General features: G+C 42.3%; 1 protein-coding gene across 1 annotated transcript in view; it reads left to right on the forward strand.

Annotated features, from left to right (window-relative positions):
• Window positions 1-576: 576 nt before the first annotated feature.
• SLC14A2 (solute carrier family 14 member 2) overlaps window positions 577-15,024 on the forward strand; it is a 54,737-nt gene continuing 40,289 nt past the window's right edge. Inside the window, exons 1-5 of the mRNA XM_049782475.1 lie at window positions 577-750; window positions 3,088-3,268; window positions 4,441-4,630; window positions 4,838-4,966; window positions 13,618-13,810. Coding sequence (XP_049638432.1) covers window positions 577-750; window positions 3,088-3,268; window positions 4,441-4,630; window positions 4,838-4,966; window positions 13,618-13,810 — 867 coding nt within the window. The remainder of the gene's footprint in view (window positions 751-3,087; window positions 3,269-4,440; window positions 4,631-4,837; window positions 4,967-13,617; window positions 13,811-15,024) is intronic.

Below are 15,024 nucleotides of genomic sequence, written 5' to 3' on the forward strand. Positions count from 1 at the left end.
GGCTATGCATTCAGAAATAGCTACTGACTTGGGGGACCATATAGGATGCTGGGGGATCAAACCGTCCTAGGTTAGCATGTGCATGGCAGATGCCCTACTGCATGCACCACCTCTCTGGCCCTTTCTTTGTGTATTATTAAGTCCAAATAGTGGCCATGGAAATCAATCCTTCAGCCATTTTTAAAAGAGGGGGAAGGGGCCAAGTGGAGATGAAGATAAGAACTTGCAAAGTCAAAGAAAAATGAGTTAATGTCACAAAATGGTCATACGTGGATAGTATTAAAAGTAGAGGGGAAAAAGAAAACATTTCAATGATCAGAACAAAAGATAAATATATTCTGACTGGGTGGTCAGTGACATCTTTGTAGTAGAAGTTGCCTTTCTTCCTGACTTGGAAAAAGAGGAGGAGTTTGAAGGCAAAGGTCACTTGGCTCGGAAAACAGGTAATGACCTCTCGACAACAGAGGCTACAAACAGAAAATCCCATTTTTCCCCATTCCCTGAGGTCTCCATGGTCCTCACCCATACCCCTCCAGGACCTTTCCTGACTTACCTGCTTGCTCTCTTTTACTACAGATGAGCAGCCAGCCTTCGAAGGAGAAGCCAGACTCTCACCGCAGGCCTCTGCTGCCTGAACCTCTTTCCAGCAGATACAAACTCTATGAGTCAGACTTCACCAGCCCGAGCTGGCCCTCAAGTCCCCAGGACGCCCACCCAGCTCTGCCCCTCCTGGAAATGCCCGAGGAAAAGGTGAGGAAGGTGGCTCCTAAAAGGTTCCTGGGAGGGGTGAAGCATAAAGGGGAAGAAGAAGAGGTGAAGGAGGAGAGAGGAAGGTGATGATGGATGCTGCTTTCTGGCTTCCTGTGCTCATGTGACAGAAAGTCATAGAAGGCCATGGCAGGAACTAGGGGTTACATGCCTCCAGCCAACGCATAGTTACACTCAGCATCTTCTTGACCTTAAAAAGGTGACAGCATGTGACACAATTTGAGGGAGAAGTCAAAACCATTTTTTTTAGCCCTGTCTCTGTTGACCTCAAAGAAGTCCTCAGTTCAAATGTAGCAACTCTTGAGCAGGGACACAGAGGCAGGCTGGCTTTCCTACTGATGAGGAGAAAAGAACATAGATGCAGGTTCTGTTCATAGAATCTGCTTGTGCAAGCCAAAATTTAGGGGCTCTCGGATCTTTCTTGATCTTGTCCATCACCCTTGACAGGGCCCTACCTGTGTACAGGAGACCTTCTAGGTTCATAAGAACATATCCAAGCTCTTTGAACTCCCTTCTGGAATCCCTTGAGCTTTTAATTATCCTAATTCCCCTTTCCTAAATCTGCCACTTCAAGAACTTTTTTTTGCAGTATTTTCTTTGCCTCTTAGTGGAAGGGTTAATGTTGAAGGTTGCTGCTCTCCATCTTCCTGGTTATATGATCAGAGATCACCCCTGGCAGGGGCAGGGGACCATATGACATGCTAGGGGTTGTACTTAGATCTATTGTGTAAAGGGCAAGTGCCTAACCCTTTTCACTATCTCTCTAGCCCAGGAGATATGTATTGAGACAGGAAGGAGTAGGCTGGAAAAGAATCTTTCCAATAGTAATGCTCAAGGGAATCATAATGTGAGCCATACAGCTAAATTTCAATTTTCTATCCACCCTTTTTTAAAAAAGCATTTTTAAAAAAGCAAGTAAAGTTATTTTTAAAAAATTTTAAGCAACTATATAATGACATAGAATATTATCTCAATATGTAATCATTGTAAAATCTTATTGAGACATTTGATATTTTTTTAATTAAGTCTTGAAAATCCACTTTGAGGAAATCTTGGTTGAGAGTAGGGACATGCCCGACTGCCTTCCATATTGAATGGTCAAGCAGACCATTCTGGCCAAAGCAGTGCACATAGAATGGAGGGCACCTAAATAAAAAAGGGTGTGCAATTCGCCTTGGTGTTCACTCACCTCCAATGAACATTAGCATTTGCCTCATTAGGAATCTGGGTTATATTAGGACTAGGAGTGTCTAAGACTTTTGTCATTGTCATAGATTGGGATTCCCAGGAAGTTGACTGTGAGGTATTGGGGGGCATTGCTTACAGAGTAAAGGCAATAGGTGTAGGCAGAAGTGGGGCTGTGGGCTGCTCTCAAAGTAATTTGAATGACCCCACAGTGGTGATGAAAGATTACATGGCCCCACATATTCACTCATTACTATGGCATCATACTAGTTCTGGTTCTACCACACACAGGCGTAGAGCACAATTTTTCAACTATTGTCATAACTACATATCAGTATCTTGGGTCTCCTTTATCAATTTTAGTTCAGTTTTTAGTTTCCTTGCCACCGTTATTCTGACAAGAAGTACATGGACTTTGCCAAATTGCTGAGAAGAATCCCTAGCAATGTATCCGGGGATCAAAGGTTAAGAAATCATGGTGGGGGGCCGGAAAGATAGCATGGAGGTAAGGCGTTTGCATTTCATGCAGAAGGTCATCAGTTCAAATCCCGGCATCCCATATGGTCCCCCATGCCTGCCAGGAGCTATTTCTGAGCTTGGAGCCAGGAGTAACCCCTGAGCGCTGCCGGGTATGACCCAAAAACAAAAAAAAGAAAAAAAAAAAGAAAAGAAAAGAAATCATGGTGGGCCAGAGAAATAGTGCAGGGATTGAGGTGCTTGCCTAACAAGTGGCCCATGCCTGTTGGATCCCTGGCTACTTACATAGTCCCTTGAAAAATACAGGAGTCAGCAGTCACTCCTGAGCACAGAGACAGGAATGGCCAGGAAGTCACTACAAAACAATAAATTGGAGGGTGTGGATTTGGGCCATATAGGATGCCAAGGATTGAGCCCTGGTTGACCACATGTACATGTCGACCATACTATTTCTTAAATCCTTCCCCCTCCATTTTTTTAAAGAAAAGAAGAGAAATTCTTCTATGAAAAGTAGCCATCTTGGACTGCATTAGTCACAGATGTATGCATGAGCTTTTGTCCTAGAATCCAAAATTCCTACCACCTTCCCTATTCCCAAATAACCCTGGTCTTGAATAATTAAATTCTTTGTTATCTTGTCATGACTTCTCCGGAAAGGATCTTCGATCATCCAATGAAGACAGCCACATTGTGAAAATGGAAAATCCTCGTGACAGGAGTAAAAGGAGAGAAAGTGAGCCAACACATCGAGGTTCTGCTGGTCAGGGTGGTATCAGCCTCTTCCAAGCACTGGGCTACCTCACTGGTGAGATGAAGGAGTGCAGAAGCTGGCTGAAAGGTAGGTAGAGGCACAAAGAGATGACGGTCTCACGTCTGGGGAGAGAGCCACTCTTAGTTACATCAAAGTGGGGTTACCACTATTTGGGATCTCCCTGTAAATATAACCTACCCACAATCTTGAAATTCTCACTAAATGCATTTTACTGATTTTTATTGCTCATATGTCTCCTCTAATGCAATATATATAGGATGACCACATTAGCAATGTGTATGTCATTTGCCACCCCCAATTTGGTCATTCCTGGTCCTCTAGTGACCAAAAAAATACCCACCTGGGTGTTCCAGAGTGCTTTCCTTTTCTTGTTACCTAAACTAAATTCTACAGCCAACACCCCTCTGCTTCCTTTGCCTTGCCCCCACTGAAGTTTGCTGTCACAGAAACCAGCCCAGAGGCCAAATGTATGGTTTATTTTCTAAACCTGCCTTCTGGTCCTCAGTCCAACAGGACTGCCATCATGTCTACCAGGTTCTCTTCTCCACAAGCTTTTTTTTTTTTTTTTTTTTTTTTTTTGCTGTTCAGCATCACATAAAAAGATTAACAAATGCCCAAAAACAATAGAAATTAAGGACATGATAAGTGGTCTTAAGTAGGAACCTTGTTACTTTGGGCAGTGTGAGGACAGGACAGTTGAGACTACACTGCAGTTATCTGGAAGAAGGTGATAAAGTTATGGAACCCTCTCTATAACAGTAATGTAAACCATAGCACCTGAGTTGTTTTTTAAATGCCTGTCATAGAGACAATGTGGGGGTGGGAGGGTGACTGAGGATATTGGTAGAGGGAAGCAGACACTAACTAGTTAAGGGATTGGTGCTAAAACAGTGTATGTCTGAAACGCAACCATGAGTAAATTTTGTAATTCATGGTGGCTAAATTTTTTAAAGTTTACTTTCCTTCCTACCCTTTCCCTTGGACCATAATTTCTCTTATAATACTTTCTTACCAAACCAGTCAACAGATGGATGGATGGATGGATGGATGATCTATGAGTCACTGCACAGTTCTAGGTCTAAGACTAACAGCCACTGACTTGGCAGGCCCCTGGAGGCATGAACTGGTGGCCAGACTCAATCAAAACCTATTCCTGGCTGCATCTCCCAGGTGGCACGCCACCCAGCAGTCCCGCAGGGAAGCACGGGACAGCCCACTGATGCTCTGCTCTCTTTCAGATAAGCCCCTGGCCTTCCAGTTTACAGACTGGGTCCTGAGGGGTGTGGGCCAGGTTATGTTCGTCAACAACCCTCTCAGTGGGCTCGTTGTCTTCATTGGGCTCCTGATCCAGAACCCCTGGTGGACGATTGCTGGGGGCATTGGCACTGTGGCCTCCACCTTAACTGCCCTTGCCTTGAGTCAGGACAGGTAGGGACCTCTCTATGGGAAGTCTTGGAGACTTGGCAAGTGTGTGGGCGTGTGTGGACACCCACGTGCGTGTGAGTGTGTGTGTGTGTGTGTCAGAGGCAGCTAGGTCTGCCCAGCACTCACCCAATAAGCTGCTTTCTTGTGCAAGTGTCAGAAGTGCCCACTAAATAACATCAAACCCACTTGCCCTGTCACCCTTTCCCCCAGGTCGGCCATTGCCTCTGGACTCCATGGCTACAACGGGCTGCTAGTGGGGCTGCTGATGGCAGTGTTCTCTGAGAAGCTGGACTACTTCTGGTGGCTTCTACTTCCTGTCACGTTCACTGCCATGGCCTGGTGAGGCAACTTCCCTCTCTTCTTTCATCCCTGCATCCCCCAAGGGGTATGGGTCTCACAATGGACAGGGGCCTGCACCACGGTGGAGCACACTGCGCGGTCTCACAAGATACCCTGTTAAAACTCATGTTCAGTTACAACACAAAGAAATCGTTTTGAATTGCCACTCACAGGGATTCTGAAAGCAGCAGAGGAGCACCCTTTTCTCATTCGGTCATTCTGATGACCATCCTTAATACCAGTAGTGAATGTACATTGAGTATCTCCTTCATGCCATGCATTATGCTAGCTATTGGGGGCAATTATAGGGCCCAGTTTCCAAGCCCACACATGTGGAGAGTCCAGAGTCCACTCCAAGACTACAAGGCATCAGTGCTGATGTCTGAAACCAGAGTCTTCACTATGAAACCCGAAGCTACATGCTGATTTTCTCCCTTGTGACTTAAACAAGGCTCTAAAGCAACAAAATTACCTGTGACAAAAGCTTTCTTGGATGAGAACATCTGAATTCAAAGCATAGTTCCTCCAACAAGAAGGTGACCTTGCTGAACAATCACTTGGCAAAGACAAAACACAGAGTAACAAAAGACTGGTTGAGTGAAGGGTATACTAGGGCTTTCCCGTAGATCATCCTTAATTCTATTGAATTTACAGTCTGCCTGTTAAGGCCCCTTTCCAAACACACTTAGGAGCAAGTATGTATCACATGGGGGCGGGAAGTGGGGTGACCTCATCACCTACCTTTTATGCTCACACACTCCCAGAAGTGCTGGTGGTGATTTTCAGCATCTCTCCAAAATAAATATCTTCCATTAGTTTCAAAGTCTGGAGTTACTAAAAAAAGTTAGTTTAATTTAATTTAAGTACTTTTCCATTGCTTTTTAATAGAGCATGCACATAAACTACTACGTTAAGAATTCTGGGCAATCTATGTTTCTTCTTGGGGTTCCTGGCTTTCTTAATCCTTTAGGGACAAAGCTAAAACAGTTGTTTCTTACAATTCACTGGCCCCATTTTTAATCTCTGCTACCACATGCTAAAGCAGTCTTTTTTGCCGAGATTTCCTTTCTGGCCTCACACAATGAAATAACGAGGAGGAAGAGATGTGTCTTCATTTATATATATAATAGGCTAAATCACTCCTGGAACACCACACTGGGAACAGTAAATCTGCAGTTGCTACTTCCCCATTTCAGAAGCAAGTAGCCACTGAGCACCCTGCTCTGGGCTGAGCTCTATGTACTGACTCCTGGAATTCAATAATCCATTCCTATGGTCCTTGAAACCAAATCCATGTGTTAGGAATGTTCCTCTGACATTTTCCTGATGTTTCCAACATATATTTGTGAGAGCCTGCTGCTGGGTGTGAGGACTTTTCTAGGTGTTAGATGTTGCAGGTGGTAAGGGGAGTCTTCGCCCTCTTGGTGATTTCCTTCTTGGCAAAAAAATGAATCAATACATGCATGTATAATGACAGAAAGGAAGGTCATGTTATAAGGAGGGTGAGTGCTTTGAAGAACAAAAATCAGGATAAATATGACAGAGCTCAACTTCAGAAGAAGTGGTCAGGAAGGCCAAATGCATCCAACTGGAGATCAAGGTAAAGGGATTTGCAAAGACAACCCCCCTCCCTCCCGCCACCACATATGGAGAAGTGAGATGTAGTCAGGAAATAAGGATGATAATGACAGGAGAGAGAGATTCCTAACATGCTGACCCTGTAAGTCTCTTGATTTTTATGACAACCTTGCTGGGGAGCAGTTAAAGGCTTTAAGTGGATAAATGATCAAATATGGCCTCTCCTTAAACAACTCCAGTGGGTAGATTTAAATTGGAGGGGTGTTGGGTGTATTGCATATAGTGGAGAATATGCTCTAATTACCTTTGGAGGGATGGAGGGCTTTGACTCAGGATGATGTCCATGAGGCTGGTAGAGAGTGGTTAAATTTTCTTAGAATATTATGGAAAACAGAAACAATAAGACTTTCTGGGAGATAATGAAGAATGAGGTAGGGACAAGAAAGAAAGATCAGCATACTCCTATGATTTTCCAAGTGAATGAAAAGATGAAAAGAGAGACCAGAATAATAGCACAGCGGTAAGGCATTTGCCTAGCAAGCAGCCAACCCAGGACCTATGTTGGTTCAAATCCCAGTATCCCATATGGTGCCCTGAGCCAGAAGTAATTTTTTAGTGCAGAGCCAGTAGTAACCCATGAGCACCACTGGATGTAGCCCAAAAACAAAACAAAATAAAAAGGATGAAGAGAAAAGCAGATTGGTGGTGGGAGATAAGACATGAATCTTGAGTTCTTTGTAAACACCTTTAACTTGAGATTCCAAGCAGAAAGCTTGAGAAGCAGTTAAGCTTCTCAAGAGCTAGAACTTAGTGACACTGTCCATATTTGGAAAATACTTCAGCCATAGAGAAAAGAATACCACCAAGAAAAAAGAAAGTTAAAAAAAAAAAAAAGAAAGAAAGCCCTATAGAAAGCCATGGGACTTTTGATATCCATTGTCTGGTAGAGTAGACCTAGAACCAACTAGAACCAATGGAGATTTAAGAAGGAGCAGCCAAACTAATGCAGACATAAAGTATTTCTGTTCAATCTCGGGAGTTTATAAGCTAATGGAGAATGGCTGAATTTGGCAAAATGGATGTCACCTGTACAAGATAATTCCTGGGATGTGGTAGAGCACAGATCAAATCGAAGAAACGTTAAGAAAGACTGGGAATAGAGTCAACAAGAAGAAACAATACTTTTTGAATTTTTGCAAATTATGCTTACAGTTTACTATAATGTAAATATTAATGCTTTAGGCATAGTGTTACTGCACCACACCAACCAACAAAGTGCCAATATTCTTCCACTTCTGTCCCTTTTCATCCACCCCCTCTTCCCCTGTCTTTGGTATTCTCAGTTATGTGGTCAGAGCCTAAAGCTTTGTTTTCAATGGATACATTTATTCCCTTGATGTGTTTTTTGAATATATGCCAATATGTATGAGAGCCTCTGATATTTGAAACACAATAGTTTGAGAAGTATTTCTCTGAATGGGAAAGGGGGCAATAATTGGAAGAAACATAAATCAAAAAGGGGGAATTTTATTTTTTCTCTTGCAATAAATTCATTGTAAGTATTTTGTTTTTATTAAATAATTTATTTATTTAAACATTGTGGTTACAAAATTTTTCATAGTGGGTTTTAGTCATCGAATGTGGTACATTACCTTTACCAGTGTAACTTTCCTGACATCAATGTTCCCCATCTCCCTCTTTTCCTGCCTGTCTTCAGGACAGACATTCTATTTTTCTCTCTCTCACTATCATTGTCATGGTAGTTGTCAGTGTAATTAGTGCTCTAACTGCACTCACTGCACTTTGTGGTAAGCTTTATATCATGGGCTGGTCCTTCAGGCCCTCATCTTTATTGTCTCTGGGTATTATTACCACACTGTCTTTTGTTTTTCTTAAATCCCACAAATGAGTGAGACTATTGTGTGTCTATCTCTCTCCCTATGACTCATTTTACTCAACATAATAGTCTCCATGTCCAACCATGTATAGGCAAATTTTATGACTTCATTTTTCCTAACATCTGTGTAGTATTCCATTATGTATATGTACCACAGTTTCCTTAGTTGGGCACCTGGGTTGTTTCCATATTCTGGCTATTGTAAACAGTGCTGCAATGAACATAGGAGTACAGAGGACATTTTTTTAAATAATAGTTTTATTGTGACCAAAAAGTGAATAACAAATCTTTCACAGTAGTATTTAAGGTGCATAGTGACAATGAATCAAGGCCATTCCCACCACCAGGGTTGTCCTCCTCCCTCCACCCCTTTTCCCATCATGTGACCCATGTCTCCCCTTTGTCCCCCCTAGTGCTAGTGAAACTGCTCCCCTCTATGTATAGCTTGTTGTAGATAGCTTGTTGTAAATAGTTCATTGTAGTTGTTGTTGACTTTAGGTGTGATGTTTATGTTGGATCATTTTTTAATTCCACTCATGTTCATATGGCTGTTTGGTCCTGGTACCGTTCATTTTATTTTCCCCCTCAATTCACGAGGCAGAACAAAATGATTCACGTTGTCTGCTGAAAGAGAAAAAAAAGAAAAAATATAGCAGCTACCACCCCAAAAATAAATAAATAAATAAATAAATAGCACCTAGCAGCAAAAGAATCACCAAATAATAACCACAACAGTGAAAAAAGAAAAATAAAGAAAAAATGAAGAGAGAAGTAAAAAAGAAAAAGAAAAAGAAAGTTGTGCTAGTGTGGCAAGGTTTTGTGCTCCCCCTTTTTTTCTTTTGCATAGGCACAATGAGTATTGGGGAAGTAAGAAAGGGAATTCCTTTGGCCTAAGAGATTCAGGGTTTCTTCGCCCTTGATGCATACTATCATGGGAACAACTACTGGCTATGTACATGCTCATTACCACACCTCAGGGTCTTTTTTTTGCAGTGCCAGAAAACTTTCCACTCAGTTGTGGATGATAAAATCAGGCCTCTGTAGCTAGAGATTTTGGTATTTGCATTGGTCATAGGACAAGGTCTAGGATAGAGTCTTTATGGTTCTAAAAATTCTGTTCCATCATTGTTGTTGTAATCAGTCTTCTGTAATAAGTGGTCTTGGTTTTTGCTCAGATCCTAGACTAAAGCCTAGGATAGTCTTCCTTATGGTTCCCAAATGCTCAGTCTCCATTGTCAAAGTTGAACTTCTGTAATTAGAGATCTTGATTTTTGTACAAGTCCTAGGCTACAGCATAGGGTAAGATTTTTCTTATTGGTCCCAGGATAAGTTCTGCCCAGTCATGGTTGTGAAAGTCAGTCTTCTGTAGTTAGTGCTCTTGGTTCTTGCACATATCAAAGGATGCCATGTCTTCTGATTTCCTCTTACCATTAGGTGATGTGATAGGACAACCTGCTCTTAGTTCAAGTTGTTGTTTCCTCGTTGTCAGGATGTCATATCAGAATTGGCGCAAATTGATGCCAGAGCAGTGTTAGAAATTTCCCAGTGGAGTTTGGTTCCTGGTGTTGTTGCAGGGAACTATATCAGTTCTACGTCTGGGATCTAGGGTTCAGGGTTGGACTAACACTTAACACTGTCCAATCTCATGGAGACTGAATTATATCTACATGACACATGTTTAGGGAGGGAGGTGCCCTGTGTTTTAAAAAAAGTATGAGTTCTTATCCCTAGAAGATAAGATCTTGTCTCTGTGTATATGGTTTCCCCTGTTTTACTGTGCCTATAGAAAAGCATATGGTGTCATATTGCATTGTTGGTGTTATTGTGGGTAAGAGTGACAGGCTACACAGTCTCTGTGCTCTGGTTTTGACCTGAGCTTTTAGCCCAGGCAAGACTTTTTCTTCTCAGTTTTCATACCAAGCAGAACCAAAGCCTGTGAGGATAAAGAATAGAACAAATAAATAAAACTGAATTTAAAAAAGTAATTGAAGAAAACAATTGATGGAGTAGGCTACCTTTATATTTGGGAATAAACACCCTAAGATGCATTATTATAAAGATATTAAACATGCAAAGGCAATATAGGCCTCCCAATCAGGTCTTTTGAGATATTCTTGTGAGAGGTGAAATCCAAGGCACTTTTTTTTATCACACACCTTGGTCTTGAGTTTGAGACATGATTTGCAGCATTATGGAATCAGGTAGTGTCCTTGACCTGGGGGTCTTTCTGAAGCTGAAACTGGTACCATGCAACAGAAGTGAATGAGAAGGGCCACATAGCATGAGTCAGCAGGCATGTTGGTTGTAGTTTCTTGCGGGGTCACGAGTTGTGGGACTGAGAGGATGTCTTTTTGTTTAGGTGCTGGGTGGTGATTTGTTGGGGCAGGAGGTAGGTCTTGGTGCCTAATGAGCTAATAACTAAGGTTAAAGAGAGTTAAATAAGGAGGGATAATGGATCAGGATTTGGGGGTGAGAAGGTAGAAAAAATTCTAAAGTGGGGGGAGAGGTAGTATATAAGAGGGGCTATATACACTATAGACATGGATTGTTTACAGTGTAAGTTTGGCAGTCAGAGAGAAGACCACTGTATAGAAACTCATGCACACATATAAACAGACTTTAGATATCTATTTGAGTATTATCCTCTGGGTCTTGGGCATTCTATTTCCTTTCCTAGGAACAATCTAAAATTATGAGCACTGTGGAATAATGGTTAAAAAGTATTGTTGCCACGCGGGCGCATTAGCACCCACACGCTTTTGAAAATAAGACTAGTGAGAAAGGACCCTCCTGCAAGGGGGTGCACTGCATAGGCCCATTTATGGCTATGGAAGGGTCTGATTTCCCTTCCCCCACCACCACCAAAGACCCAGCTTCCCAGCCTTGCCCTGAAGGTCTGATCTGGCATGGGGAGTCCCCTACCCCTGCACTAGTGCTCAGTACAGGGGGCTTTTCACCTAGCTCCCCCACTCAGTGACCCCCACATACCAGTTGTAAGAGTAACAGTGAATCCTGGCATGTGAGGTCTACTGAAGCAGTCTCTAGCCTCACCTAGGCTTTTTGCATTAGGGGAGGTGTGTCTCCCTGCCCCCTATCCCCCAGAAACCCAGCTGCCCAGCCTTGCCCTGAAGGCCTGGTCTGGCATGGGGGGTCCCATACCCCTGTACTAGTGTTCAGTACAGGGGGCCTGTTGGCTAGCTCCCCCTCTCAGTGACCCCCACAGACCAGTTGTAAGAGGAACAGTGAAATCCTGGTGGGGTCTGCTGAAGAGGGCATTTTTTTAGGCCGTTATGAATTACAAGTCTTTCACAGTTGTATTTCAGGTGTTTAGTGACAATGAATTAGGGCCATTCCAACCACCAATATTGATGTCCCTCCACCATAGTTCCCAGCATTAATCCCAAACCTCCACTCCTAGCCTTCGGACTAGTGTAACAGGTCCATTTTGTGCTTAGTTTGTTATAGATTGGGTCTCTTGATTCTGTTGTCATTGACTCTGGCTTGGGTATTTAGATCTGACCTCCTTTTTTTTTCCCACTCAATGTTCCAGAGGGCATTTTTATATTGTGTTTTTGTGTTTCTAGGGTATATATCTAGTAATGGTGCTTCTGGATCTTATGGGAGCTCAATTTCTAGGTTTTTTGAGTAATATTCATATTGTTTTTCAGAAAGCTGGACTAGATGGCATTCCCACCAGCATGATGAGAGTTCAAAAACAGGAGTTTTACAAGTAGAAGATAATACTAGAGCATGTTTAATAGTTATCTGAGAACAATACAGAGATAGAGGAAAGGAAATACTGTGACAAGTTGGATCTGTAAGTCTAGGGAAAAGAACCAACCTGATCAAAAAGCATAGATACTGAAATTGTATGAGAAAGAGAGAGTTGGAGTGTAAATCAGGAAAATAAACTATGAATTATCTGGTCCTGCCTATTTTCATTTTTTGTTTGTCAGTTTTGGGGCCATCCCAATGGTGCTCAGGTATTACTCCTGGTTTTGTACTCAGAAATTACTCCTGATTGGCTCAAAGGACCATATTGGATGCCGTAGGTTGAACCCAGGTCAGCAAGGCAAATGCCCTACCTGCTGTCCTATTGCTCCAGCAGGTCATGACTGTTCTCTTACCAAAGAAAAGCAAGGTGGGCAGGGTAGTAGATGAAGGTAAAGGGAAGTAAACACTGGAGTGGAGGAATGGAATAATGTGATACTGGTTGTGAGGCAAATTGGAAATTCTTTTGGTTGTGTAACAGGGGCATCAGGTAGTCTTAAATGTCTATGTTAAATCCATTATCATTAATTAGAGTCTCACCAACTAGATCTTATAATTTCACATTTTGTCTTGGGCTTTCAAATTTAGAGATATGTGGTAGGTGTCTGGTGAGGTAGATCCATTAAGAAGACTCAAGGTAAGGGAGATGAATGGCTATAGAAGTTAGAACTTGCACCCGTCCATCTATCTCCAAATTCATTGTCTCAAAGGAAGAGGTCAGAAGGTTACAAAAACCCTGAAACTTCCTTTTCACTGGATGAATCCCAGAGTAGTACCAAACATTTCTGCTGAATCCAAGTCTTGAGATTACCTATGTCCCTGCAATCACCTCCTGGAAGGGCAGGCTCAGAGTGTTACCCTAGCCCAGACTGCAGCCTTTGTGCATCTTCATGGTCCAAGGACAATATATGGCATTTTAAAATGATCATAATTGGTTTCATTTTATTGAAACCAAAGTATTTTAATTATTTTATAAAGTTTTTATTTTTAAAAAAAATTAAACTTTATTGATTGATTAGTTGGTTAGTTGGTTTTGGGGCCACTCCTAACGGTGCTCAGGGATTACTCCTGGCTCTGCACTCAGAAATCGCCCCTGGCAGGGTGGGGACCATATGACATACCAGGAATCGAACTAGGTCCCTCCTGGGTCAGCCACGTGCAAGGCAAATGTCCTCTCCGGCCCCTGTAAAGTTTTCTACTCAAAACAAGTTATAATACTTTAAAGTGTGTTTCTTGATGGTATGGTCCTAAATTAAGCACCTCATTCCAATCCCAGATCAATGTCATTAGATATTCCAAAGAGCCAAGCATGGTCATGTGAAGGGAAGGGAACAGTCAATGATACAGTTTCCACAGCTGCAAAAATACCATGACAGTAATGAAGTTTTTTGCCCTTTATCTTCAGCCCAGTCCTTTCTAGTGCACTAAATTCCATCTTCAGCAAATGGGACCTCCCTGTCTTCACTCTGCCCTTCAACATCATAGTGACTCTATACCTGGCAGCCACGGGTCACTACAACCTCTTCTTCCCCACGAAGCTGGTGGAGCCTGTGTCTTCAGCGCCCAACATCACCTGGACAGAAATAGAGATGCCTTTGGTAAGTTACCTCATGACAGGTGAGTTGGGAGCTCAGGCTTCACCACAGATCTCTCAGTAAACAATTGGGGTGACTAAGGCTCTCAGCTTTTCTCATTGACTTCACTATATGCTGAGTCTTGGTCATGAAGAGTGAGGAAAGTGTCACTGCCACACCAGAGGTTCTTTAACAAACCTTCCCTGAAGATCGTATGTGCTGGGGTCTTCATCAAACCCATGGAATCTACAGAGGAATGTCCCCACTATGCCTTCATGTGGTCTATACTGCATAGTGGGAAACAGATCTGAAGCAAGAAGACAGAGGAGGGTTGGCAATACAAACGGTGGCATTGAGGAAGCAAGGAATGAAGTAAAATTTGTAAATGATTGTAATAATTAGGGTTTTATAAAGAAAATATCAATAGAAGAGAGGGCTGAATTGTATGTACTTTTCATATAAGGGTACTCAAGCATGCTTGATTGTTCCCCACTTGAACATTGGTAGATATATGCAGACAATTTTTAATTGTCAATAGAGAGATCTAAGGGTTCTCTTTGTCTGTAATGAGTGGAGGCTGGAGAAGGGGAGTAATTATAGTGACAGGACAGCTCTTGCCTGTAGCAAAGGAGCTTCCCATCCAGCTGGGAATCCTGCCAAAGCTGAGGAGCCTGCTTTATGTCCTCTCCTGACAAGCTTGCAGATATATGACAAGATTGCAGATATTGCAATCTCTAGATGTTGAAGCTAATGGGGTAAAATAAAGGCCTAACAAGATTAAGTATGCATAACTGGAAATTTTTTGGCCATGTTAATGAGACTGGAGCCAAGCTCAGTTAGTACAAAGGCAACAAATTATATCAAATACTCTTCCAAACCTTTAATTTATTAACTCATTTCACCCTCATAATATCCCAATAGTGTAAGTTCAATCATAAATCTCACTTTATTGATGAAAAAACTGTAAGGCACAGAGGGTTTGTTGTTCAACCAACCAAACCACAGCTGGTGCCAGGGCTTAAAACCCAAGTTTCAAACCACCAACTTAGTCCCAGACCAGACAGACACACCTGTAAAAGGAATTGCAGTGAGGGAAAGTCACAACCCCTCAAGACACTCATGAGTGTTGTTATCTTCTTTCCATTCTAGGGAAATCTATCTTGCTTTATTTTAATCCAGTGATTCTCGCTCTGCTTTCCAGATAAATCCAGAATCATTATTTCCAGAATCTCTTGACT

This window comes from Suncus etruscus, chromosome 10 (genome assembly GCF_024139225.1).
Source record: "Suncus etruscus isolate mSunEtr1 chromosome 10, mSunEtr1.pri.cur, whole genome shotgun sequence".
NCBI lineage: Eukaryota > Metazoa > Chordata > Mammalia > Eulipotyphla > Soricidae > Suncus > Suncus etruscus.